At 40.1% G+C, this 27,618-nt stretch overlaps 1 protein-coding gene across 4 annotated transcripts in view; it reads left to right on the top strand.

The window, feature by feature from the left end:
• Nucleotides 1-27,618, top strand: part of LOC126094727 (exosome complex component RRP43-like) — a 117,836-nt gene that overhangs the window by 1,344 nt on the left and 88,874 nt on the right. For 2 of the 4 annotated variants that reach the window (XM_049909272.1, XM_049909271.1), the window contains exon 3: nucleotides 23,866-26,478. The exons of the other annotated variants lie outside the window; for them this stretch is intronic. In XM_049909272.1, the coding sequence (XP_049765229.1) occupies nucleotides 23,912-26,158 (2,247 nt within the window). In that variant the 5' untranslated portion in view covers nucleotides 23,866-23,911 and the 3' untranslated portion in view covers nucleotides 26,159-26,478. Of the gene's footprint in view, nucleotides 1-23,865; nucleotides 26,479-27,618 lie in introns of those variants that run through there. 4 annotated transcript variants of the gene reach the window in all.

Below are 27,618 nucleotides of genomic sequence, written 5' to 3' on the forward strand. Positions count from 1 at the left end.
GCACATACTAATAAAAACTGTTGGTGGCTCCAGAACCACAAACATATTGCTGTGCCCCTAGTACACAATTCAGTTCATTTGGAAAATTGACACCATGCACATTAACATGCTTTGTGCTCCATGCACATCTTCCATAATTTTGATGTTGCATGTTGTTACTTTTTTATGCACATCTCTAAGGGACAGAATGAATGGTTCCTGTTTGTGTTTCATTTGTAAAAATAGTTATACACACAAGTATTCACAGCTCATACATAATGCTTTCTGTGCTGTTGTAAATGGGCAGTCACCTATGTGTGTGTGTGATCTGAATTTTGTGTCATGAAACCAAGTTTATGAATAAAAGTAATTTATTTTAAAGGAAGCTTTCCATATGAGCAAGAACTATGTAACATGTTTCTGCGTGTGGTAAATAATAGGGCTATTCAGAAAGTAAGGTCTGATTGGTTGTGAAATGTTTTATTTGCAGCAGATTGCTACGTATTCCATCTACTTCTCTACATACTGTTCCAATTTGGACATTAGTTGTGACATTGTGCCAACTTTCCAATACCTTCATTGTAGAAGGCAGTTCCTTATGCTTTCCACCACTTCTTTACACTGATCTCTGCCAGAATGTCATAATAGCCAGCAGTGGTTCATGTGAGCAGAGATGAACATCAGAGGGAGACAGGACCGTGCTGTAAGGTGGGTGATCCGAAAACACTTCCCATCGAAAATGCTAGAGGAGCACCCTCATTGTCCCCCCCCCCCTCCTCCTCCCCCCCCCCCCCCCCCCCCCCCCCCCCAGAGTCTGCAACCAAGAATTGTAGTGAAAAAGGAAATGCATGACAGGTATGTTATATAGGGTTGCGTGAAACCTTGCAGCAGCCACCCGTACTTGGCTGGTGACACTATCTTTCTAGGCATTTGTACATGCTCATTGTACACTCAGAACCGTGAAGGGTGACGTGACGTCATGTGTTCAACAGGCATACTAGCACACACCGCTCAACACATCTGTTCAAAGCTTCATCGGATAGTCACTGTCATATCCATTTTGCGACCTATGACACCTTACTTTCCAAATAGCCCTGTTGGTACTACTATGAACTGTGTACATGCATCCTACCTCCCTTCCTTATAGGTAGGAGTCTCACTGCGTCACATACTATCTACAAGCATATTGTGCTGAAGTAAATTATGTAAAACCCAATATTTTAATTTTTTGTAAGACAAAAATGAATGCTCTCTGAGATGTTTATGGGGGAGTTACGCAGGTGACACACAGCTTATCTAAATATGCCCCGGTTGTAGGTTGTTGCAACCAGTCCATACTAGAAGAAACATGTACAATGTCGAGGAATTAATCGGTACTAGAAGTAAAATGTGTAGTGTCAACTAATTAGGACAATAAGTGATTTTGTCAGTTATAGCACATAATGATACTCCTTCTGTGTTAGTAATAAATTGTTGCTTTTCTGCTAAATACTTCACTTACTACCTTTTGCTACAATGTTTTGTCACCTGCTTACCTCAGTGAATTCAGTAGTACCCATGCAGTGAACAGAAATAAGGAAAAATCACATAGTTGGAAGTTTCCCAACGAATCTCTGGGATCACTTTTATTGAGGGTTTTTTGTGGGCTCTAATTTTGCTCCTATGTGTGATTATTGTGGTGGACTGTGAGAAAAGTAAAGCTCTTGTAACTTCTGAGGTTTGGTTTAGGGTGAGGAATGTTAGAAAGAAATGGCAGGTCACTCACATCTTAGATTGAGAGGGACCCATCTGTTGTGTGCGTCATAGGAGAGGAAGACCATCAGTAGATACTAAAGGACATGTTTGTTGTAGATTTGATAACAGTTGTTTGAATACAAATGACGGTTCTCTTCTGTAAAATAAATGTATGCTCCAAGTGTACAGCTATCCCAGTTACAAACTAGATTAAAAAAAAAAAAAAGTGGTAGTGCCATATCAGAACGAAGAACTAGAAACTTGCATAGTACAGGAGCATTCAGAGGAACTATGTATCAAGTTTAAAAGAATACTTGACCATGTGCTGGGTACTTGTCTACCCAGTAGAAGACTTCATAATGGGAGGGACCCTATATGGTTAAAGAAACAGACTACTGCATAATAGGTCCAAATTAATGCATAGGGCCACTGATAGAGAGGGAAATAAAAGGCATTTGGCTGTCAGGGGAGCAGTGCATGAAACGTTCAATGACTACTGTAACAGATTATTGTCAAATGATCTTTCACAAAGCCCAAAGAAATTCTTGTTGTATGTGAAGGCAGTTTGTGGCACCAAAGTTAGCGTTCAGTCACTTGGAGAGGAGACAGGAACTGAAGTTGAGGGTAGCAAAGCAATAGGAGAAACGCATAACTGTTTGCAAGTTGCAAAGGAAAACCTAGATTTGCCCCAGTTTAATCCTTGTACCACTCAAAAGATTGAAATAAGTGTTGTCAGTGGCACTGAGAAACAGCTGAAATCATTAAAACTGAACGAAGCTCCAAGGCCCAATGGAAACCCTGTCAGATTGTATCCTTAATTTGCATCTGGATTAGCCCCTCTGTCAACTGTAATCTATCGTAGACCCCCTCAAACAAAATACTGTGCCCAGTAATTGGAAGAAAGCAGAGGTCTCACCTATTTACAAGAATTCTGAGAACATTGATCTCTCTTTCTCTCATGACATACTGAATGCTTTGGATCAAGGCTGTCAAGTGATGCAGTATATTCGATTTCTGGAAAGCATTTGACTCTATCACATCTGTGCTTATTATCAAAAATACTATCAGATGGGGTATCAAGCAAAATTTGTACTGGGATGAGAATTAAAAAAAAGGGGGGGGGGGGGCAGGACATAAGTTATCTTGTATGTAGAGTGATTGACAGATGTAGAAGTAACTTTGGGTATGCCCCAGGGAAATGTGCCGGCACCCTCACTGTCCATGTTGTAATCGGATAATATTATAGCAACTGTAGACTTTTGCAGATGATCCAGTTTCTATAAAGAAGTACTGTTTGAAAGAAGCTGCATGAATATCCAATTACATTTTGATAAGATTTCCAAGTGGAGCAAAGATTGGAAACTTTATTTAAATGTTATGAAATGTAAAATTGTGCACTTCGCAAAGCGAAGAAACATATCATAATCTGACTACAATTGGAATCAGTAGGGAGTGCCTATGTTGTTGGCGACACCCCAAATCACTTTCGGCTTCCCGACCAGTGTTCGGTCTATACTGCGGAGCTTTACGCTGTTCTCCAGGCTGTCCACTACATCCGCCGCCATCAGCGGATACAGTACGTTATCTGCTCAGATTAGAGATGGGCAAACTGAAACACGTAACTGTTTCGAAACAAATGAAACAGTACAATGTAATGTTCCGATACGTTGTTTCGAAACAGTGAAACAGTTTGTGTTTTGTGTTCTAATAAACCTACACATTTTATCATCTTGAATGTCTACTGTATAAGTATGTCCATATAAACATAAATGAGGTGCGAGAGCGCTAATCGTGTCGCGTAAAGTATGAAACTATCACTTAGGCGTCTTGGCAGTTTCGTATTTCCTGCAGCAAATGCGCTGCTTTCGTGTCGCGTGACTTTCATACTTTTCAATTGGCTGAGGACAGCCATAGCTGAAGACAGAAGAATCACCACGAACGGAACTGGAGGTGGGAGCAAACTACAGAAACACACATTCCGTTAGTATGGGTAATATACCCATCCTGCTAATTTCCATCTACACAAAGGGAATCATAGTGGATAATAGGCACAGTGACTATAGACTCACAAATAACGCCAAATAATTCGAATAAATAACAAAATATAACAGAAAATTTTTTTGTCTTTCAAGCTGTTTCGAACCGTTACTATAAATTCTCCATGCTTCCCAGCCCTTCCCGTACACCATTACTCTATCAGTGATTTGTCAAACAGATTGCTTGAAATTATACCTACATCAAATTTATGTATATGTCTAATAACTGTCACTCTACGCCTTTTTTTATTCAAAATGTTGTGGGCTTACTTGCGTTTGTTAATATGATTGCTGTACATGAACAGAGAAGCGTATGTTATAAAAAAAGTGTAATTTAACTGAATGATTTTCACATATTTATTATTTTGATTGTGAATAGTATGCGTTGTTTTATTGTTTGGTTAGTGTTTATAAAGCAGATGTTACGCCATTTCGAAACAGGACAGTCAGCTAGAAACGAAGCTTTATTTTCGGATATCTTAAGCTTCATGCTATTGCTTGTCAAAAAGATTTCGACACTCTTGAAAGAGTTTCATGAAGTGGTTTGTTGTGTTTCAGTACCTGTGCCGAGCCCGAATCTCGTCCGACACAGAGTGGAATGAAACATCACTGTTTCGATACAATTAGTCCGTTCCAGGCACAGGTGGACTGAAACAGCCTTATTTTGAAACAACGATACAGTTTCTGGGTCTGGCTCGAGATCGAATCTGGTCCGAGACAGGGGTGGAATGAAACACCACTGTTTCGAAACAGTGAACCACAACCGTTCCGAAACACTGAAACAGTTCCACGTATCGATACACTGTATCGAAACATAGAAACAGTGGCCAAGTCTAGCTCAGATTCTCTCAGCTCTCTCCTCAGTCTCCAAGCTCTTTACCCTGTGCACCCTCTGGTCCACCGGATTCAGGACTGTCTGCGCTTGCTCCACTTTGGGGGCGTCTCGGTGGCGTTCCTCTGGCTTCCAGGACACGTTGGTATCTGTGGAAATGAGGCGGCCGATATTGCGGCCAAGGCTGCAATCTCTCTTCTCCGGCCAGCTATTCAATCGATTCCCGTCGCTGATCTACGGAGCGTTTTATGTCGTCGTGTTGTTCTTTTATGGCACGCACATTGGTCGACACTTTCCCATAATAAATTGCGGGACGTGAAAGCTCTTCCTTGTGCTTGGACCTCTTCCTCCCGAACGCATCGTCGGGAGGAGGTAATTTTAACTAGACTCCGGATAGGGCACTGTCTTTTTAGCCATCGACGTCTTTTAAGTGGCGATCCTCCCCCACTCTGTCCCCACTGCTCTCAGCTGTGGGCGGTAAGACACCTTTTAATTGAGTGCCCCTATTTTAATCCGTTACGCTCCCGTCTACAGCTGTCGCCTGATATATCGTCGATTTTAGCAGATGACACGCGCTCAGCCGATCGTGTTCTCGAATTTATTAGTGCCAGTGAAATGACATCAGTCATTTGAAGCTTTTTTTGGGGACAACCAACCCCTTTCTGTAGAGGATTTTTACGCCTTCCTTCTGCTTTTAGGTTCTCCAATTTTATGACTTTCGTTCCCGTTGCTGCTATTTCCATTTTCGGTTTTTTACTGTTTCCTAAGTCACGGACCGGGCGCTAATGACCATAGCAGTTTTGCGCCCTACAAAAAAAAAAAAAAATTGAATCAGTTGACTCATACAAATATCTGTGCATAACACTTTTTAAGGATAACTATGTCTGTATACATACTCCACAAGCCACCGTACGGTATGTGGCACTACTGATCGTGTCCTTTCCTGTTCCATTTGCAGATAGTGTGAAGGAAAAAGGACTTTTTACATGCCCCTGTATGAGCCCTAATTTCTCATATCTTTGTGGTTCTTATGTGGAATGTGTGTTGGTGGCAATAGAATTGTTCTGCAATTAGCTTCAAAAGCTGATTCTCTAAATTTTCTCAGTAATATTCCTTGAAAATAACATCGCCATCGTATTCCCATGTGAGTTCCCAAAACAACTGCATAAACCTTGTACATCGATTGAACCTACTGGTAACAAATCTGATAGTTCACCTCTGAATTGCTTAGATGTCTTCCTTTAATCAGAACCTGATGCACATCCCGAACCTTGAGCAGTACTCAATATTAGCTCACACTAGTGTCCAATGTGTGGTCTTCTGTGCAGATGAAGCACACTTTTTTAAAAAAAGTTCCCAGTAAACCGGTCAACCACTTTCCTTCCCTACCACAATATGCACATACTCGTTCCATTTCATATCTCTTTGCAGCATTATGCCCAGATATTTAAATGATGTGACTGTGTCAAGCAGGACACTACTAATACTATATGTGAACATTATAATTTTGTTTTTCCTACTCTTCCGCATTAACTTACTTTTTTCTATGTTTAGAGCTAGCTGCCATTCATCACGCCAACTAGAAATTTTGTTTTAAGTTACCTCATATCCTCGTACAGTCACTCATCTTTGACACATTCCTGTACACCACAGCATCATCAGCAAACAACTGTAGATTGCTGCTCACCATGTCTGCCATATCATTCGTGTTTATAGAAAATAATAGTGGCCCTATCACACTTCACTGGGCCACTCTTGGAGATACCCTTATCTCTGATGAACACACGTCGCTGAGACAACATACTACTTAAGAAGTTTTCTAGCCACTCACATCCCTATGAACCTATTCCATATGCTCGTTCTTCCTTTAACAGTCTGCAATGGGCCACCGTATCAAATGCTTTTTGGAAATCTAGAAATATGTAATCTATCTGTTGCCCTTCTTCTGTAGTTTGTAGTATATCATGTGAGAAAAGGGCAAGCTGAGCAAATGATGCTTTCTAAAACCATGCCAATTTGTGGACATGAGCTTCCCGGTCTCAAGGAATTTTGTTATATTCGAATTGAGACTACGTTCAAGAATTCTGCAGCAAACCAGAGTTAAGGATTTGTGCGATCATTCATTCAACCTTCTTATACACAGGACTCACCTGCACTTCATTCCAGTGATATGTGACTTTGCACTGGGTGAGAGATTTGTGATAAATGCGAGCTACGTAAGAGACCAGTGGCGTAAAGTACTCCTAGTAAAAGGATTCCATTACTATTACATGCAAGCGGGCGGCTGTTTGATGGTCAAACGATAGTATGTTTGTATGATTCTCCTGCATTAATTGCAAAGTTTAAAACTTTGACTTTATTTTGCTGTCTTACAGCAGACTGGTCAAAGTGTAACTGGATGGAAGCTTTAGACCTGTTTAGTGACTTTACATAGGACCAGAATTTTCTCGGCCATATCTTATATGACAGTTGTAATTGTACGCTTCGTACATGATTTTTTCACAGATGCACAAATCTGTACTAACCATTGCCTGTTGTCATTTGCGTGTTCTCTTTCGAGCTGAGAGTGCAACAGCCTTGCTTCTTCAGCATTTTCCAAATTTATTTGTTAAACCATGATTGGTTTTTTCTGTCATTAATCCATTTATTGGACACATTCTTGTCTAGACCACAATTACAATCTATTTAATCTTTGCCCATAATTCCTCTATGTCCATCTTAGGAACTACATGATGTCAATTCATTATATAAGTGAGATGCTAACAACTGCTTATCTTCTGTTTCTAGGAGAAACACTCTCCTACCCTTCTTGACTGATTTATAACTTTTGTAACCATAGGGGGTATGATATGATCACTAATCCCTGTCTCTATACTGACACCGTCCGTAAACTCTGGCTTGTTTGTAGCTGCAATATGTAAGATATTTCTGATGTGTGTGGGTTGCCAAACTAGCTGCTCAAAACGGTTTTCGAAAAATATGTTAAATAGCACTTTGCAAGACTGTCAGTCTGTATTCCCTGCTGCGAATCCATGGAAGTCCCAGTATATTCTGCAGGGTGAAATTGTCTTCAGCTAGTATTGGATGGCTGGCTGGTGTGGCCGAACGGTTCTAGGCGCTTCAGTCTGGAACGGCGCCACCGCTACGGTCGCAGGTTCAAATTCTGCCTTGGGCATGGATGTGTGTGATGTCCTTAGGTTAGTTAGGTTTAAGTAGTTCTAAGTTCTAGGGGACTGATGACCTCGGATGTTAAGTCCCATAGTGCTGAGAGCCATTTGAACCATTAGTATTGCATGACTAAACTTTTTCTGAATGGCTCTAGTAGAACTGTCACAACGGGATTGGGTGGCCAGTGAAAACATCCAACGATTAATTTGGTTTCACCTAGACCTGTTATATGCGACCAAATAACTTCGCTGACACATTCAACTTCTACATCAATAGAGCAGATATTTTTATTAGCTGCAATGAACACCCCCCACCCCCTCCAAGGCATCTAATCTGTTTTACCAATATGTGTTCCATGACTTGCTAAATATCTCAGAGCTTTCAACTTCAGGTTTCAGTCAGCTCTCTGTCCCAAGAATAATTTCAGTGCTAGAACTTTCCTGGAGTGTAGTAAATTCTGGAACTGTGTTATGAGTACTTGCACAGCTTACTCATAATTTTTTCACTCATAGTGTCGTTATTCTGAATGCTTCTGATGTTGCTGACTCTTTATTGATTGGCAAATGTTCATTGGAGTACCTTGAACTACTCAAATTAACTGTCTAGTAAAAACAAGTGCACTCCAGCATCACTCTGCTTCCTTTGTGGAGCGTACCCCTGATGTATCAAAGAGGGTCCTACAATTCCCCACCCAAAAACGCAGGTCCAGAAATCTGCACCCAAGACCATCACAGAATTGCTGATGCCTTCAGTTGAGACCGTCCACTCAGCTCCAAACCGAAGCACCCCAATCAACTCTGGGAACAATGGTGCAAATTGCAAGCTCTGCTTGAACCCTGAATCTGAGGCCAGCAGCTTTCACCACTTCTGCCAGCTACCTATATGAACTGAAAATTGCTCCAGAACCCGTGCAATGCATTGTTGGTGCTGACATGAGCCACAACTTGCAGGCAACTCCACCTGCATGCTCAATAATCACAGTCAAGGGCTCCTCTACATCATGGCAGGCATACCAGGTGCACATTGGCTTGCTTTCTGGCGCTGAAGCTATTTCCTAACGGGCTTTGTAAAGTGCCTAATGTTGGAGCTCCCAATAATCAGTGAACCCTTGCTAATGTGTGCTTGCTCAGACCCTGCTGCCCATGCATAAGTTTAGTTTTTAGTTACTAGTGGACACAGGCCTCTTAACACATAACTAAGGCAGTGAGCTTTCAGATGTGACATGAAGCTTATTTTGTAAATATTGGTAAAACAGCAAAGGCCATTTTCAAAATAAAACATGTATTTTAAAACCTCATCAATATGACAATACTGATAAACCAAACAAACATCCAAAGCACAACAGAGTGTTTCTATAATTTTGAGTCATATTCTTCAGTGAATATTAATATGTACATTGGTGATATTTGAGTAGAATACCATTTGTTGATCACCTTGTGCATTTGTCCCCACCATGATTAGCATCACTGTAAGCTTCGGTATGGCAGTTTTCATTATTCTCAAACTTAATGCCACCCAGTATTCATACTGGCTCAAGTGGTAAAGATAATTGTTTCACATCCAGTTGCACCATATTTCTAAAATTCTCTTCACTTACACGGACAATTTGGTTTGTAAGCCCAGCAAGTAATCTACAATGATCTGAAAGCATTTACCCAGCTGATCATTAAATTTAGTTGTTGCATCAGTAGAGCCCATAACAGATCCACATTCAACGCCACCAGGTTTTCACTGTAGAACATACATTGACATGAATGTCTCTCCCGTAAACTACATTCATTAAGAAATTTAACAAGGCCTGCCTCAAAGTGTGCAGACTGTAGCAATTCACATTCACGTCCTTTAGCATCATCACAACCCTTTCATTGATACATGTTAATTTCCTCCTCCAAAATGCCATTGAGAAATGAATTCATCACATCAAATTGCCTTATACACCCACCATATTGAATTTACCAACGAAAAAAATCAATTTTTGACGGAGTAATTTAATTGGATAGATAAAAAAATCTATTCACTAAGTGGCAGCAGAACACACACGTAAAAGGAGGTTCTAATTTGGCAGGCTTTCAGAGCCTGTGACTCCTCCTTCAGGCAGAAGGGTTGAAGGGGAAGGAAGAGGGGTGAAGGAAAAGGAAGGGAGAGGTCTAGGAAGAGGGATAGATTTCGGGAAAGTCACTCAGAACTGCAGGTCAGGGGAGACTTACCGCACGGGATGTGTATGTTCTACCGCCACTTGGTGTGTAGATTTTTTATCTATCCAATTAAATTATTTCGTCACATTGAATTGCAGCACTCGGCAGGGCTGTCATCATCTCAGATATTGTTATAGAGCTAAATGTATCAACCTAATTTACTATAGGTCGTTGAGTGACTTCTTCTGCCACAAGTTAAGCCTTACATTGAACCACTTCATTATTTGCATTTAATTTTGTAGCAAAACCTATCAATTTTCAACCATCTTATAATAAATATATTTGTCTCAGAATAAACAAACTAGTTACCTGAATGAGATTTTCACTCTGCAGCAGAGTGTGCGCTGATATGAAACTTCCTGGCAGATTAAAACTGTGTGCCCGACTGAGACTCGAACTCGGGACCTTTGCCTTTCGCGGGCAAGTTTCAAACTAGTTACCATAATTTATTTTTCTTTGGGGAATTCATTTCTTCCTTCATAACTGTCTTTCATTCTTTATAAATTTCTTATTGCATTGCTTCTTTATAATTCCTTGGAGTCTCACAAAGAATAATTATTCTTGGTTGATGAATGTGGTCTTCACAGTAACTTGATGGTTTCTTAAAATTTTGCTGTTCACGTAAGTTGTCTTAATTTCTTGCTTCCAAGTTGCTCTTTTCTTGTCCCACAGTGTCATACAAATTTTTGCTATTCTTCTTGTTACTTACATCTACATTTTGGTTCGTATTATACTTGTGACTGTCCTCTTCAAAATCAATGTACTCACATACTCTTCCTTTTTATGTCTGACCTAATCAACCCTTTTAGTCTCTTTGAGTCAATGCTTGTTTACAGCTGAATTTACATCACTGCATACAGAAACTCACATTTTTTCAGGAAAATAAACTTTCTACCCATAGACATTGAAACCATCAGGGAATATTGGGGACTTTCAAATGTGCCAGGGACAACGGGAGGGAGGGGGGGGGGGACAATGGAAAAAATCTCATTTTTTGTCTCAGTTGATGAAATGGTTTGTCTACTGAGATATCGTGCATTGTCACTGGCTGGGCTTAACTGAGAACATGCACCGCTTCCCTACTCTCTTTCTTGCTGCTTCTCCCTTCCTACCACTGCACTCAGCTTGCAGTCAGTGTTGCCACCACTTCGTGCTGCTAGCTTAGTACCTGTGAATGAGAGGCATGAGGAGTGGTTTGTTTGTATCTCATTCTCAGAGATTGTTGATGCAGCAGCCGGAGACGGTAGTCATGTGTGCGTGATTAGTGTTTGTGTGAAAGTGTCCATTCTCGTTTTTCGACAAAAGCTATGGCTGAAAATTTAGTTGTGAGAGTCATTGTCTTTTCTACGTGCTTGTTTGCTGCGGCTCAGTGATCATCTTTCCAGTGAGTTGCTATCTATCCTCATTAGTATTGATTTCAGAGTATTTGTGCAAGTTATCTATTGCATGGATTGATAACCATGGTCTCATTTTATCAACATGCTGTCTGTGGCACGTGATAGCTGGCCACACGAGTGGATTCCTGCAACGGGCCAAAACCGCAGGCCATTTCTGCGGGTATCTCTAACAGATTGGGCCTGCTGATCTGAAGTGCATCATTTCCCACTAAATGTGGAGGCTGTGCCCATTGGATCTAGTCTCACCGATCTGCCTGCAGGCTGGGTCTCTTTGTGTGTCACATAATGCAGTGGATTTTCGTGCTTTATCCATGGACTCAGGACCGGGGTGCTCCTCGGCAGGCCAGGAACCACAGGCGATGGATTTCAGGAATTGTGACTGTCTCACCGCAAGTGCATTGTACAGTGTGGTGTTTTATAGAAATTTTATTTCCTGTAGTACATTTTGGCACTTCAAAAGTAGTTTACATATCAGAAAGTATGGACGACAAGAAGAAGAAAATTGTGGCAGTCGCTGGCGGTTTGTACGCTATATACTCATATATTTCTCGATAGAAAAATTACACAATACTTTAAATAATAGAAATAACACAGTGGGTAATAACTGACAATAATGAACACAGTAGAATCAACATTTTATTGTCAGTCACCTATAGTATTTGTTTACACAACTCTTCCCTGCTTTATACACTTCTTTCAAGAGACCTACTTTTTTCTGAGGTTATTTCTTAAATCGGTGAAGGTATTTTAAATCTGTCTTGTGACGCTAAGGAAATGCGTATTTTTGTCACCAAATGAGTGAACTTTACAGAAATGGAATATCAACAGTGGTCTTAATAAAACACACATACCATTTGGCTTGCTTTCTCCATCTAAAAGCAGTTCACTACAAAAGATGTTGTCAGTACTTATGATTTTTGCTCACAAGGGTGGGGGGGAAATACATAAGTCTGTCTTTTTTTTGGTCAGCTTATGTCTTTACTTACCATGGAGATCTCAAAATTTGTCAGGGAAAAAAATGCTGAAACTTGTCTGGAAATCAGGGAAATACCAGGGGGAAACTTGTGACAACACTGTCCACATAATCTTTTTAAAGATTTAGCATCACTGAAACTTGTTCCATTTTCACATGAGAATCCATGCATACTAGTCCATCTCAAATATCTTCAGATTGTCAAAACTGCTTTCTTTCTTCAAAAATATCTCACAGAGAGAGGTTCCCAGCAGTTTGATTGACTTTTTGAAACCGTCTACACGGTGATGTAGGTTAAGCTCCCAGGTATCGCACACTGCAGCTATTCATCATGATGGGCCCTCATTTGCAAGGGGGGGGGGGGAAATCGAAATTTCATGTGATACTCAGTAGCATTAAAAAAAGCTTCATTATACAGTTCGATTGCGCAGTGTAATGGCTGATAGGACAATAGCTTCCCATGCAAGAGCTTGTGGGTTCGAATCTCATTAGTTGCAGTAAGGCTTTTTTTAATTTTTAAATCTATCAAATTGACTTTGATCATCATTTTTATTCAATTAATTGATTTAAATGTAATTTTTTAGTTCCGTTCCTTTGTCACACATTTTTAATCGTAATATGAACTTCTTCATTTACTTTCATTTTTCTTCCTGTCATTGTTTCTTCACTTGAAATCTTTGTTCATGTGTTTTCTTTTTCAACTGATTGATCAGAATTTTCAAATAATTGAATATTATAAGAGATAAATATAATTAAATTCATATTCACAAAAATTCCCATTGAAAAAAGAATGACATAAAGAAAAAAATGAAACTTTCATTGATTAAAATTATGTGACAAAGGAATGAAGTTAAAAAAATTACATTTACGTCAGTTAATGAAATAAAAATGATAATCAAAGCCATTTCGATAAAGATTTAAAAATAAAAGAACTTACTGCACCTGATGAGATTTGACCCCACAACCTCCTGTATGCGAAGCTGTTGTCCTGTCACAAAAAAAGGAATCAATATTAGAGAAGGAAAGTTGTTATGCAGCTTGTAGCGGAGATGCTGAGTCGCAGGTAGGCACTACAAAAAGATGTTCACAATTATAGCTTTCGTCCATTAAGGCCTTTGTCAACAATACACACACACACACACACACACACACACACACACACACACACTCACTCACTTCAGTTGCCTGAGACTGCAGTCGTGTGAGAATCTTTTTGTTGTGCCTATCTGTGACTCGGCATCTCCCCTATATGGTGAGTAGCAACTTTCCTTCTCCAGTATTGTTACATTCCATCCTGGATTTTCCATTGTTTGACAAAAAAAAAAGAATTGTTTTTTGATCAATTACTCACAAACGAGGGCCCACCAGAGTGAATTGCTGCAGTTTGTTATATCTGGGATCTTAACCTACATCGTCGTGTACATAGTTTCAAAAAGTCGATTGCACCACTGGGGCCTCTCCTTTTCAGAGTTTTACCTTAAGTTTCCATGGGACCAGTTTGATTCAGAGAGTATGTTCCATCTAGAATTGCCCCACTCCCCACTGCTTTTAGCAAATTTTTAGCAGAGGAGAGCTATGAATGTGCCATTTCGCATAGGATCCTATTATGCCAATCAGAAACTTCTTTCACCTTAGGAGTATATGGCACAGAAATGGAATTTTTCAGTGCAGTTGTGTTAGCAGACCTAGGTACACCTTCATTATGGAACTCCTTGCCACTGTCTGTACATAATTCTTTTGTAACAAATTCAGCTTGAGTGTATCAATTTAGTAAACTCTGTAACTTTTCTTAATTTACTTTTTGTCTCACAAAGGTACATTACCCTGAAACTAGAAAGAGTGTTCTTAAATACAGTACAGTATTGACAACTCTAGAATCAGTTTCTTCCATTGGTCTGCAATCATCTACATAAACTCCAGAATGAGATTTGAACTCTGTAGTGGAGTGTGTGCTGATACAAAACTTCCTGGCAGATTAAAACTGTGTTTGGAAGGTAGGAGACGAGGTACTGGTGGAATTGAAGCTGTGAGGACAGGTCGTGAGTCATGCTTGGGTATTCAGTGGTAGAGCACTTGCCCGCCAAAGGCAAAGGTCTCGAGTTTGAGTCTCGGTCCAGCAGACAGTTTTAATCTGCCAAGAAGTTTCATCTGCATAAACTGTATGGGGGCACAAATGAAAACCAAAAACCTGGCACAATGGGACCATGGAATGGTTCCATTCAAAAGTAACCATTACTTGTGTTAAGATAGGTATCTCACCGGGGGACGAGATGATCAATTTCTGTTTCATAGAATGTGGTTGGTGGCTGACAGATCCACAACGGCATCCAATCTTGCACCACCTCATTTAACTGGAATTGACATCCACAGTTCAGGTCAGGAAATATGTGAAAATCACAAGGTGAATGATCTGGGCTGTAAGGAGGATGTTGCAGTGTCCAACCGAATCGCTGAATCTTAACCTTTGTCTGACTGACAGTGTGGAGGCAGATGTATTGTGCAACGGGATACTTCTGTCTGACAGAATTCTGACATCCTGAGGGCAAGTGGCAAAGTCAACAGTGGAAACATCCACCACCACCACCAGAGAAATTCAGAGCTGTTCACAGAAGTTCTGATTAAGGTCATGACCACCTCTGTATATGTTCAATACCCAGTGTTAGTTCTGTTTCGTACGGGTCCCACACACTTGACCAGTATTTTAGAATGGGTTGCAAGAGTGGTTGGTAAGCAAACTCCTTTTTATACTGATTTCATTTCCTGCAGCACTTAACTCTCATCGTCAAATAAAGAAACTTATGTTCCAAGAGCTACTTAAAGTCATGGTTTGGTCATTATTGTATTGTTGTATGATGGCAGTGGCTTGGGTATGTATTAATTGTGGCTGTGGAATTTATTTCTGACATTTGAAATAATTATGAGGTGCAAAAAATGCAAACTTGCATTGTGATACGCGTAGTTGATCTCCGAACGACAGACAGAGTGAGTGGTTTTCAGACCAAGAAGGAAGGACTGCGCACAGTCACTAATAAGACTACTCCTAGTTAAAGTATTATGGTATTCAAATCAGTCTTGTTTTTAGAATTTGATGTTTGTTAATGTGTACAACTTAATTTCATAAAACTCATAACTTTGTAAAATGTAAAAAAGATAGTTGCACATGGCATTTGCACAACATATCAGTGATGTTGAATGAACCAGTTTACACGCTATTAACATAATTAATTTGTGTATGTGGTTGCCTATTGCTGCTTCACAGATACTGAATTTTCTGTATATTTCAGGTCTGGAACATACAAGGGAAAAGTAAAAATAGATATAGATTTACAAATTTTAAATGGGTATGGTTATATGTTGGTGTACGCGTTATATTTCAGATAAGTCAGTAATTCAAATTTCAGTATTGCAAAATGACTTGATTTTCTTATTATTCACTTCATAATGAAACTCCACGTACAAAAGAAACTCCACATGCAAAAGATGGTGGTCAAGTGGCTACATAAGGATGAAGTTGAATAACTGTAAATAATATAGCTCAAAAGAAAACTGAAACACTAGAAATCGCCCTATAATCTAAGAGAGCCACAAGAAGGAACCACATGTGTAAAAATGCTCTAATACCTTCTTGACGTAAAAAAATTTCCAACGACCAAATCATGTTTCTGAATTCCAAAGATTTTTTACTTTTAGGGTCAGTTAAACCGAACTATAACTGAACTTTTAAAACACTCTTAAAACCACTTAAAGTTCATGTATCAGACAGCTGTTGAATAATACATACATTAAAAAGGACAAACTATGAAAAGGACAGAGTGCTACTTAAACCGTGTGATCAAAAGTATCCTGACACCCCCAAAAACATAACTGTTTCATATTAGGTGCATTGTGCTGCCACCTACTCCAGGTACTCCATATCAGCGACCTCAGTAGTCATTAGACATTGTGAGAGAGCAGAATGGGGTGCTCCGCGAATCTCATGGCCTTCGAATGTGGTCAGCTGATTGGGAGTCACTTGTGCCATACGTCTGTACGCGAGATTTCCACATCCCTAAACATACGTAGGTCCACTGCTTCCGATGTGATAGTGAAGTGCAAGTGTGAAGGGACACATACAGCACCAAAGCATACAGGCCGACCTCGTTTATTGACTGACAGAGACTGTCGACAGTTGAGGAGGTTCGTAACATGTAATAGGAAGACATCAATCCAGACAATCACACAGGAATTCTAGACTGTGTAAGGATCCACTGCAAGTACTATGACAGTTAGGCGGGAGGTGAGAAAACTTGAATTTCATGGTCGAGTAGCTGCTCATAAGCCACACATCACGACGGTAAATGCCAAACGTTGCCTCACGTGGTGTAAGGAGCATAAACATTAGATGATTGAACAGTGGAAAATTGTTGTTTTGAGTGACAAATCACGGACCACTAAGTGGTCATCCAACGGCAAGGTGTGGGTGTGGCAAATACTCGGTGAACGTCATCTGCCAGCGTGTGTAGTGCCAACAGTAAAACTCAGAAGCAATGGTTTATGGTGTGGTAGTGTTTTTCATGGAGGGGGCTTGTACCCCTTGTTGTTTTGCGTGGCACTATCACAGCACAGGCCTACATTGATGTTTTAAGCACCTTCTTGCTTCCCACTGTTGAATAGCAATTCAGTGATGGTAACTGCGTCTTTCGATACGATCGAGCGCCTGTTCATAATGCACGGCCTACGGCGGCATAGATACATGACAATAACATCCCTGTAATGTACTGGCTTGCACAGATTCTTGACCTGAATCCTATAGAACACCTTTGGGATGTTTTGGAACATCAACTGTGTGCCAGGCCTCACCAGTCGTCATTGATACCTCTCCTCAGTGCAGCATTCCATGAAGAATGGGCTGCCATTCTCCAAGAAACCTTCCAGCACCTGATTGATCATATACCTGCGAGAGTGGAAGCTGTCATCAAGGCTAAGGCTTGGCCAACACCATATTGAATTCCAGAAATACCGATGGAGGGTGCCACGAACTTGTTAGTCATTTTCAGACAGGTATCTGGATACTTTTGATCACACAGTGTATCTTATACAGGAGACGTTGAGTTGCTGACAAACACAATGAAAATACTGCTATACATTGGAACTTTCAAAAGCACATAACCACTGTCTCTGGCTGCTGTGGCCGAGCTGCATCGTAATTGAACCTGACAAGAGCAGCAGTCTGATGTGGGTGTGAGGGTAAGGAGTCAGTGGGGCATACCGGGGATACTGGGTTAGGGATGGGGGAATATGCAGAGCTACTTATGGGAGCATTCAGTGATGTGGTGGGGAAAGGGTAGGGCTGTTAGGTACAGTCAAGAGATTTGGTGGTTCGGGGGGGGGGGGGGGGGGGAGCGGAAAACAAAAGAAGTAGAGAAAGACTAGGGGATGTGTTGGCATAATAGAAGGCTGTGTTGTGCTGGATGGGGACAAGGAAGGGGACGGGGAGGTGGAGAGCTGGGACTAGTGAAAGATGGGGCCAGGAGGTTACGTGAATGTAGGATATATTGCAGGGAGAGTTCCCACCTGTCCAGTTAAGAAAAACTGGTGTTGTAGGATGGATCCAGATGGTGCACACTGTGAACAGATCATCGACATTAAGGACATTGTTGGGCAACATGTTCACCAGTTGCGTGATCCAGCTGTCTCTTGGCCAGTTGTTAGTGGCCATTCAAGCAGACAGAGGGCTTGTTAGTTGTCATGTTGCTGTAGAAAGCAGCACAGTGGTTGCAGCTTAATTTATAGACCACACGACTGCTTTCACAGGTAGTCTTGCCTTTGGTAGAATAGGCTATGTTTGTACTGGGCTGGAGTAGGTGATGGTGGGAGAATGTATGGGACAGGTGTTGCATGTAAGTCTATTGCGGGGATATGGACCATTAGGCAAGGGGTTGGGAGCAGGGGTGGAGTATGGATGGACAAGGACTGTGAAGGTTTGGTGCACTGTGGAACACCACCCTTGGAGGGGTGGGAAGGATAACGGTTAGGATATTCCTCATTTCAGGGCATGGCAAGAGGTAATCGAAACCCTGGCAAAAAAGGTGATTAGTTGCTCCAGTCCTCGATTGTACTGAGTCAGGAGGGAAGTGCTTCTTCGTGGCCAGACAGAGGGTAGGTGACTGGAGAGACAAGGCATGGTTGAGCTCTTTCTGCACGAGATTTGGAGGGTAATTCATTCTGAGAGACCCTTGCTATATTTCGAGAGGGAATGCTCGTCACTACAGATACAATGGCCATGGGTAACTAGGCTGTATGGAAGGGACTTCTATGTATGGAATGTGTGACAGCTGTCGAAGCTTAGATGTTGCTGGTGGTTGGTAGGTTTGATATAGATGAGGCACTAATGTTGCTATCCTTCAGATGGTAAATATCGAGGAAGGTGTCTTGTTGGGTGAGGAGGACCAGATGCAGCATATGGGAGAGAAGGTGTTGAGATTCTGGAGGAATGTGGACAGGATATCCTCACGCTAGGTCCAGAACCAGGTGATGTCATCAGTGAATCTGAACCAGTTGAGGGTTTGGGGTTCTGGGTGATGAGGAAGAATTCATGTGGATGGCTCGTGAATAGGTTGGCATAGGATGGTGCCTGTGGTTACACATTGTTGTGCCACAGATTTTTTTGTCAGTCATGCTTTTAAATGAGAAGTAATTGTGAATGATTGGTCGTGGTGACTAGGTAGGAGGTTGCAGGTTCATAGTCAGTTGGACATTGAGAAAGGCTGTGTTCAGAAGTGTGAAGGCCATGGGTGTAGGGGAAGTTCATGTGGAAGGAAATGACATCAACAGTGACAAGCAGAGCACCATGTGGTAAGAAATAGTTGATGTCTGATATATACAGGTAATAGGCTGAAAGTGTTAGTCATTAAAGCAGAAGGTCTCTCTGTGGGGGTTACATTTAGTGGCCACAATGGGGCATCCTGGGTGGTTGAGTGTATGAACTTTAAGGAAGCAGTAGAGGGCAGGAGTGCAGGAAGAGGTGTGTGTGTGTGTGTGTGTGTGTGTTTGTGTGTGTTTGTGTGTGTGTTTGTGTGTGTGTGTGGAGGAGGGGGGTGGGTTTCTTGGATGGGTGTAAGGATTTGAAGAGGGATTAGATTCTCTTACCATTGCCAGTTGGCAGATTCCCTCCACCAGATGATCCCTGTGGTTCAAAACTAAGGTGGTGGATTCTAGTTGGTTTCTACCTACCTTATACCAAAATAAATCTTCCTTGCCTTGTCTCCCCCAGTTACCTAACCATCTCCCACATACCTACCATCCAGCCACAAAGGAGCACTTCCCTTGTGATTCAGTACCATCCAGGACTGGAGCAACTAATCACATTATTTGCCAGCCTTTCAACTTCCTCTTGTCATACCCTGAAATACGGAATACCCTACCCATTATCCTTCCCGCCCCTCCCAGAGTGGTGTTCCACAGCCCATCAAACATACTCAATATCCTTGTCTATCCCTACTCCACACATGCTCCCACCCCTTGCCCCAAGGTTCAGAACTCTGCAATAGACCTAGATGCAAAACCTGTCCCATACATCCTCCCACCACCACCACCACCCACCAGTCTGATCACAGGCATCTGCTGTCCCATCAAAGGCATCTGCTGTCCCATCAAAGGCAGGACTACCTGTGAAAACAGTTATGTGATCTACAATTAAGCTGCAACCATTTTGCTGCTTTCTACATGGTCATGACAACTAACAACCTGTCTGTCCACATGAATGGCTACAAACTGTGGTGAGTTGCTGAACATGCTGCCCAACACATTGTGCTTAATGTTGGTGACTGCTTCACACCATTGGTATCCCTCCTACCAACACCAGGTTTTCTGAATTGCACGGATGGGAACTCTCCCAGTAATATATCCTACATTTTCGTAACCCTACTACCCTCAACCTTCTCCACTCTCTTTCCTCCACTTTTCTATCCCTTTCCCTGCTACCCCAACTCCAGCACAACACAACCTTCTATTCCACCAACACACCCACTAGTTCTTTTCCCGTTCTCTTTTTCTCCTCATTTCTGCTCTGCCTCCAATCACCACTCCCCTTCTCAAATTGCCCAGCTGCACCAAGCACCCCTACTCTGTCCACACCATGTCCCATGCATGTTCCCACAAGCACATTCCCTCACCCCTATCCTGCTATCCCTCCTTCTCCCCACTTCGTGCCTCCCCCTTATCCCTATCACCCACACCTAATTCTTGCACAAATCCGACACAATTGTGACGCAGTATGGAGACAGTGTTCGTGTGTGTGTGTGTGTGTGTGTGTGTGTGTGTGTGTGTGTGTGTGTGTGTGTGTTTTCTACTGCAGAAGAAGGCCTTTGGTTGAAATCTTAAATGGATACCAGTCCTTTTGTTGTGCCCGTCTGAAACTCAATGTCTCGGCTATGTGGTGTGTAGCAGTCTATCCTTCTCTTATTGTTGTTGGTAGAATACCCTGGACTATACACTAAAAATGGGTGGATTCTGTAAGTCGGTGTGCTGTCTTATGGTAAGTAGGTGGTTCTTATCTGTATTTAGAACTGTTACTTTCTTTAGAGATGCTTTTGTATATTTAAAATAGTATTGTTGCACGTATAGGTCAAGTTAAACCTATGTTCTGAAATAGTTTTTTAAATTATGCACAAGGCATTCTTGGTCCTGCGCATCTATAGTGTGTTGAAAATAATTCTTCTCTTACAAGAATAATTAATAAAATCGTTGATACCTTGTTTTTTGGCGCTCTTGCAGGTTTTGCAACATATTAGGTCCCCCTACTTTCTATTACATTCCCCCACCCCCCACCCCCACCTCCTTAAAAATAGTTGGAAGGAAGGAGTGTTTTGATTGTATAGGAAACTTAGCGACATTGCCAACATGTCATTACAGTGATGGCTGGTCACCGTTTGGTCCTTATTCTGGATATGTACTAATATAGGGCCTTTAACATAACAATTGTGGGTAAGTGCTGCTTTACAAAGTTCAGTGATATCATGTTCGATCCATGCCCAGCCTTGTGATTTTTTTCTGACATTTGTTTCTTTCACCACTGCCAATGATTTTTGTAAGTAAAAAAAAAAAGTGTCAAATTGTAACATTGTTCTAAGTTTACAATAAATTCTTAGGGCTTCTACAACTGACCAAATAGTTAGTGCAAAAATCCGAGGAAGGCAATAATGTGTTAAAATCAATCTTTGGGTGATATCAGTTTTACATTTATCATTCCAAAAGATCATAAGCATGAGTTGCAAACTATGTGCCTGTGTTCTTAATTGTTTCTTGACTGAACACGATTGGTCCTTCCAATCAATACATCTTACTACCTGGTTTATAATGGTGCATCCAGGACACGTATCATGTCATAATTCTCTTCTAAGGATCAGCACCAGGTACATAATGGTCCAAGCTGTTTTGAGATATTGTCTGCTGTGCACAATTGTCTTTGGGCAGTTACCATTGTGCCCGTCAGTTGTACTTGTTCCTAGTACCAAGACCATCATTAATGATATTTTATGCAGATTTGTGAACTATTATGAACAAGGCCATGCCTGTTGGCATGGATTGGCTGGACAGCCTCCTGTTTCAGTGTAGTGACTCACATGCATGCTGGTCTGTATTTTACTGTTCATCCGTCATTTGTCTTCATTTTGTGGCCATTTCACCCATTCATATGCCATATCTTTACTTGTGTTTTCTTTACTGATTTTTCATTCTGCATTGTATTTCATAGAGTTATTTAATGACTTAACCCCCACATTATCAAAAGTGAAACTGATGGTTTGTATATACCCTGCCTACTTTTCCATAAAACAGTTGAACTTGAATTTCTGTTAATATTTTCATTAATAATCATAATTTTGTCCTTTTATTATTAATAATAATAAAAAACTGTGAATAACCGTCCTCAACCCAAAGAGAGTAAGTGAACAGTATATAACTGTTTTTCGTGCTGTCAAGCTAACTTATTTAAAATGTATATAAGGAATAGAACATTGTTCACTAGATGTAAACCAAAGGAGGTAGTGCCTTTATTAAGACACTGACCACCTCTTTGAGAGGATGGAGGTTCATGCTCCATTAGGCATCCTGATTTGTGGGTTTTCCTAAGTCATTTCAGTCAGATGCTGAGAGCATTCCTTCAGTAACACTGTGGCTGACCAACTTTCCTATAGGCATTAAACACACATTTATACATTTGTGTCTGTATATATAACATGTTTTTCCTTGTGTTATGCTGATATATCTATATTATTGTTTAGTGTCCTAAGACGAAGCTATTATTGTATATGAAAAGTCCAGTTTTAACACTCCACTGTTAGTTATGTTTCTGTTGGATGTGGTATGGTTTTCCTTCCTCATACCTTAGAAGTTGGCCAGACAATTATCGGGAGACCTAAAATTTAACATGTACTCTGAATCGTGGTGCCCTTCATATTATTCACCGAAGCAAGTAAGTGTATATGTGAAAGTGATGATGTGCGACAGGAAAAGTCCTATGGCTGACTAGGGACCAGACCTCAGACGTTTGTTCTTTTAGTCTTGCACTTACTCATCAAACAACCACAAAAAAAGTAGGACACCTTATCAAAGAATGATGCAAATCTTGCAAACATGTATGAAAGATTGTTTGATATGCAGTTTAGTTGTCTGGAGATGGAGAGTTGTTAGGAAGTGAAAGAAGGTATGGGAAAGTCACAACTGAAGTTGAAATGTATCTACAGAAGGAGTTTTGAAGATGATTGTACTGCCACCATTTCTTTCATACTCAGTTATTTTTGCTCCTGTTTCTCTTACCCTGAGACGTAAATGATCATTTATCTTTGCCTTAAAAAAATAATCCACTAGATCCATGGTGAGATTCAGATGTGGTGTTTGTTATGATGGTGGTTTACATCACCATCCAGATTTACATTTTCCATAGTTTCCCTTAAATTACTGTAGCCAAATGCCAGGATGGTTCCTTTGCAAAGATGTGGCTAATTACCTTCCTTAATCTGAGCATGTGCTCAGTCTCTAATGGCCTCATCAGCAGCAGCACATTAAACTCTAATCACTCTTCTTTCCTTCCAACACATCCTCCGTCTGTCTCGCCAGTAAGGTGACTTTGATTTCTCTAGTCATTTGAGATATTCAGCAGCCTTTTGGTAGTTTAGTACCATTCTCTCATTATTTCAATTTTTTGTGAGAATAGTCATTATATTCTTTTTTTTCTGCTAACTGTATTTTTTGTGCTTTGTGTGCTAGAGATGAAGTTTTATAATGACTTGCTACCCATGCAGTAGCTGTACTATTTGATATATAGAGCTTAAATTTTTCCACTTAGACATTTCAGAAAGTTATGTATGTAAATGGCGTGTGACAGTTGTGTGTATATTTATTTGTATTTCTTCTGTAATTTGAACTTTTGTATATTCACTTATGCATGCAGTTTTTAATCCTTGTAGCAGTTCAATTCAACACTCAATTTTCTTATAATTTTTAGCCATCTGCTAAGGAATGAATATGAAGCAGAGGAGTGTAGTGCTTATTAAATTTTTGATTTTTTCAGGGGATTCAGCTATGTATTTACAACTCATTGAACTAAAAATCTAATTATGTATCACAGAAGAAAAAGGAGCAGGCAACGAAGCCTATCTCCTGCATTTTCTTTTTGTGGAGCTGCATCTTCCACATTTGATGCTTCTCCATCCCTGGGAGTTGGTATAAAGGCTACAAAATGTGGTACGTTGCAAGAGTTATCAACAAGAAAGTTTCCTTTCACCGATGCTGCAGTAGCTGATGTCACGTGCACCTTACCAAGCTGTCAAGAAAGTGTTAAGAATGAAAACAAGCGAACTCCACCCCTAAAAAACTCTAATGGAGATACTTCATTCACCTTGGGCAAGAATGAATGTGTGTCATCCAGATCCTGGAAGAAGTCTGTGGTTAGGAAACGGTGTCATTCTTTAAGTTGCGTACATGAAAACATGACTCTAGTGCCTCAAGAGATAGACATAATGGAAGATATGTGTCAAAAACAAGGTGCAGTGTATAGCTTTAAGAAAGAACATTTGTTGAATTGCTTCACTCATAGTGCTCTTTTAGCACACCATGATATACCTCAGTTTTCTTTGACAACTGGTTCAGATGATAAATTGATTACAAGGTGGGATGTGTTTTCTGATTTTCCGCCTGACAATGAAACAGTACTTACTAAAGACCATGGTGATATTGCCTCACCTAGAAAAACTCAGAGTGCAATAAATAATGTTACTCCTAAAAAGCCAAACATACGAAAGTCTTTTAAAGCTGAACTGGGTTCACATGATGAAGTTGACCATGTGCAGGAAACTGCTCAGGTACTTTTAGGGTCATCCAGAAAGAGAAAATCACAAAGAAACTCTTCTGTTAACAACACTGTCAATTCAGTAGACAAGGATCAGATAAGGTCTCGTAGAAATTATTCAAAGAAAAAGAAAAAAGTTGTTAATTTAGAAGTTGACGCTTCAGGTGTACTGAAAAAGAAATATGAAGTGGAAAAAGTAATTGACCATTGTACGAGCAAAAATAAACGTTATTATTATGTCAAATGGAAAGGTTGGAGTCATTGTTATAACACATGGGAACCAGAAGAGCACTTAAAAACTTGTGAATCTGTTATTAAAACTTATATTCAGTTTTTAAGGGAGAGAATTCGCTCAGGGAATTTATTTTCAACTCAAGAAGCTAAAGATTTGCAAGAAAAACTTGTTACTATAACAAAGTACGAACTTGAGAAATTGATGAAGTTATATGTGAAAGTCAGTGGTATACCTTACACAGTTTGTAGTGAGGAGGAAGTTGTTCATAAGATGAAGATGGTGTTCAGGCCATCAAAAGAAAAAAAGGGAGAGAAAAATATTTTAAAAGTAAAAAATGACATTCTTGTTCGTACATATGACATTTACCGAATGGTTCAGCTTGATGCACTGAAAACATGGGAGGAAGAGCTTAATGATAAAGCTACGGAAAAGGCTAAAATATTTGTTGAGAATGACGTTGATCTAGAAGGACCTCCTTCAAATTTTACATATATTAATGATTACATACCTGGTAAAGGTGTTGTTATTCCAGATGACCCACCAATTGGTTGCACATGTGGTCCTAAGTGTGATAGACATTCAAAAGAATGTTGTGGTCAGCAGTCTGGAAGCATTTTTGCTTATTCACATAAACATTTATTGGTTGCAGATGTTGGGATACCCATATATGAATGCAATAAGCGATGTAAGTGCACCCAAGATTGTCCTAATCGTGTTGTTCAGAAAGGGCGAAAAATAGACTTGAGTATTTTTCGAACCTCAACAGGCTGTGGCTGGGGTGTAAAAACATTACAGCGTATAAGGAAAGGTTCCTTTATTTGTGAATATGTTGGGGAAGTAATAGAAACTAAAGAGGCTGAAAAAAGAGGCAAAATATATGATGCAGAGGGCAGGACATACTTGTTTGATTTAGATTTCAATGTTGATGCTTGTCCATATACTGTTGATGCAGCTGCATATGGGAATGTCTCACATTTTATTAATCATTCATGTGACCCAAATGTGGCTGTTTATGCTGTATGGGTAAACTGTTTGGACCCAAATCTCCCCAAGTTAGCTTTATTTGCAAAAAATGATATAAACGTTGGAGATGAGTTGACATTTGACTACATGCATAATAATTTGAGCATCCAGGACGATGCAAACAGTACAGCTAACAGAGTGGTGTCTTCTCCACGATCACGTCTTCTGTTGCCAAATGCAGATGATTCCACAGATCTAACATCTTACAAAACACCATGTAAGTGTGGTGCTAAGCAGTGTAAGAGATACCTTTTCTGAACATAAACTGAGTTTAGGAGCCATGATTCTGTGCCTGAAGAATTATGTACATATGGTAGAGGGGATCATGGAACATTAATAATAGTTTTGTTAAATTGTTACATTGTAATGTATTAAATATGTATTTCATTTGAGCAATACACTTTTTATTGTATGAGGGGTCACATTGATTAATTTGTCAATTAACTGCCCTTTTTTGTTTTAGAAAAGATGTCTTTCATGCCTTTTATGATTGAGAGACACTGAGGTTTGATAGACTTTTTGATAGATTTTTGTGGCTTCTGGGGTATGAACTTTTATAAATAAAATATTTAAAAGTATACCTTTCAGTGTATTCATTTTGAACCACACGTCACCTTATTTTATATGTCATAGACTCTTGTTACTTTTTTGAAATGTGCAACAGTTGCTATTTCAAAATATTATAGTCATTACCTTCAAATAATCATGTGAAGTAGTTCATCACTTTTTCTTTTTGCATGTTTCGAATTGTTTGGTTTCACTTGCCATTGTCTATTTGTATGCTCCTGATAGTAATTAGTTGTGGACACTATATTGAACACACTCTCTCTCTCTCTCTCTTTCTCTTTCTTTTTCTCTTTCTCTTTCTCTTTTCATTTCATCTTGTTGAAATTTACAGTTATATGGGATATACCCACTTAACCTACACATAATGGCTAACATATCTGATTAAAGTATCTGACATTAGCCAGTGATCAGATCACACTAACTATTCTTGATGTACAGAGAGAAGATCCAGTCTTAAGATATTTTCTAATTAAATGACAGAATGTTTGCAAGTACATTTCAAAAGCTCCTTTTTCTCCTCCCTTCTCTCCAGTTATCCCAAAATCCCCACTTTTTTGCCCATATTTGATTTTACAGATATACTAAACTTCAACAAATTTTGTTGCATCCTTTGCCTCAGTGTTACTCGTAGAAACTGCTTGTTATAAGTAACAAACACTGTTCAGGAGACAAAATTTCAAGTGCTGCTGGTAAACCTAAAAGCTGAAATAACTTTCTAGCTTTTGGAACTATTAGTTACTTTCTCAGGTAGGAGAAAATGATAGATTGGAGAAGGGTGGGAAGGAGTAGTAATTCACTCAGACCTAAAGTTCAGAGGGACCAAGCTTTTGTGAGGCCTAAGTTAGACAAAGATAAAATGAGAGGAATTGGAGAGAAAGTAGGAGGCAAACACAGGTTTAATTGAATTCATATATTTCTCATCCTTCTTGATAACAAACTCAATCATAGTAGGGTTCAGATACTTGATTGTTGTGGTTCCTTCCTCAAGATCAGAGCTATTTTCTTCTCTTACTTTTCCCCATCTAACTTCGTATTCTTCCATGTAAGTGTAATGTCAAACTAACACTTCTCTTCCTCCATTAATAACAAAAGTCAGCTGCAGACAACATAATTGAAATGAGAATGTAATGCTGTGTGCAGTGAGGAACTAA

Source organism: Schistocerca cancellata, chromosome 8 (assembly GCF_023864275.1).
Source record: "Schistocerca cancellata isolate TAMUIC-IGC-003103 chromosome 8, iqSchCanc2.1, whole genome shotgun sequence".
Taxonomy (NCBI): Eukaryota; Metazoa; Arthropoda; class Insecta; order Orthoptera; family Acrididae; genus Schistocerca; species Schistocerca cancellata.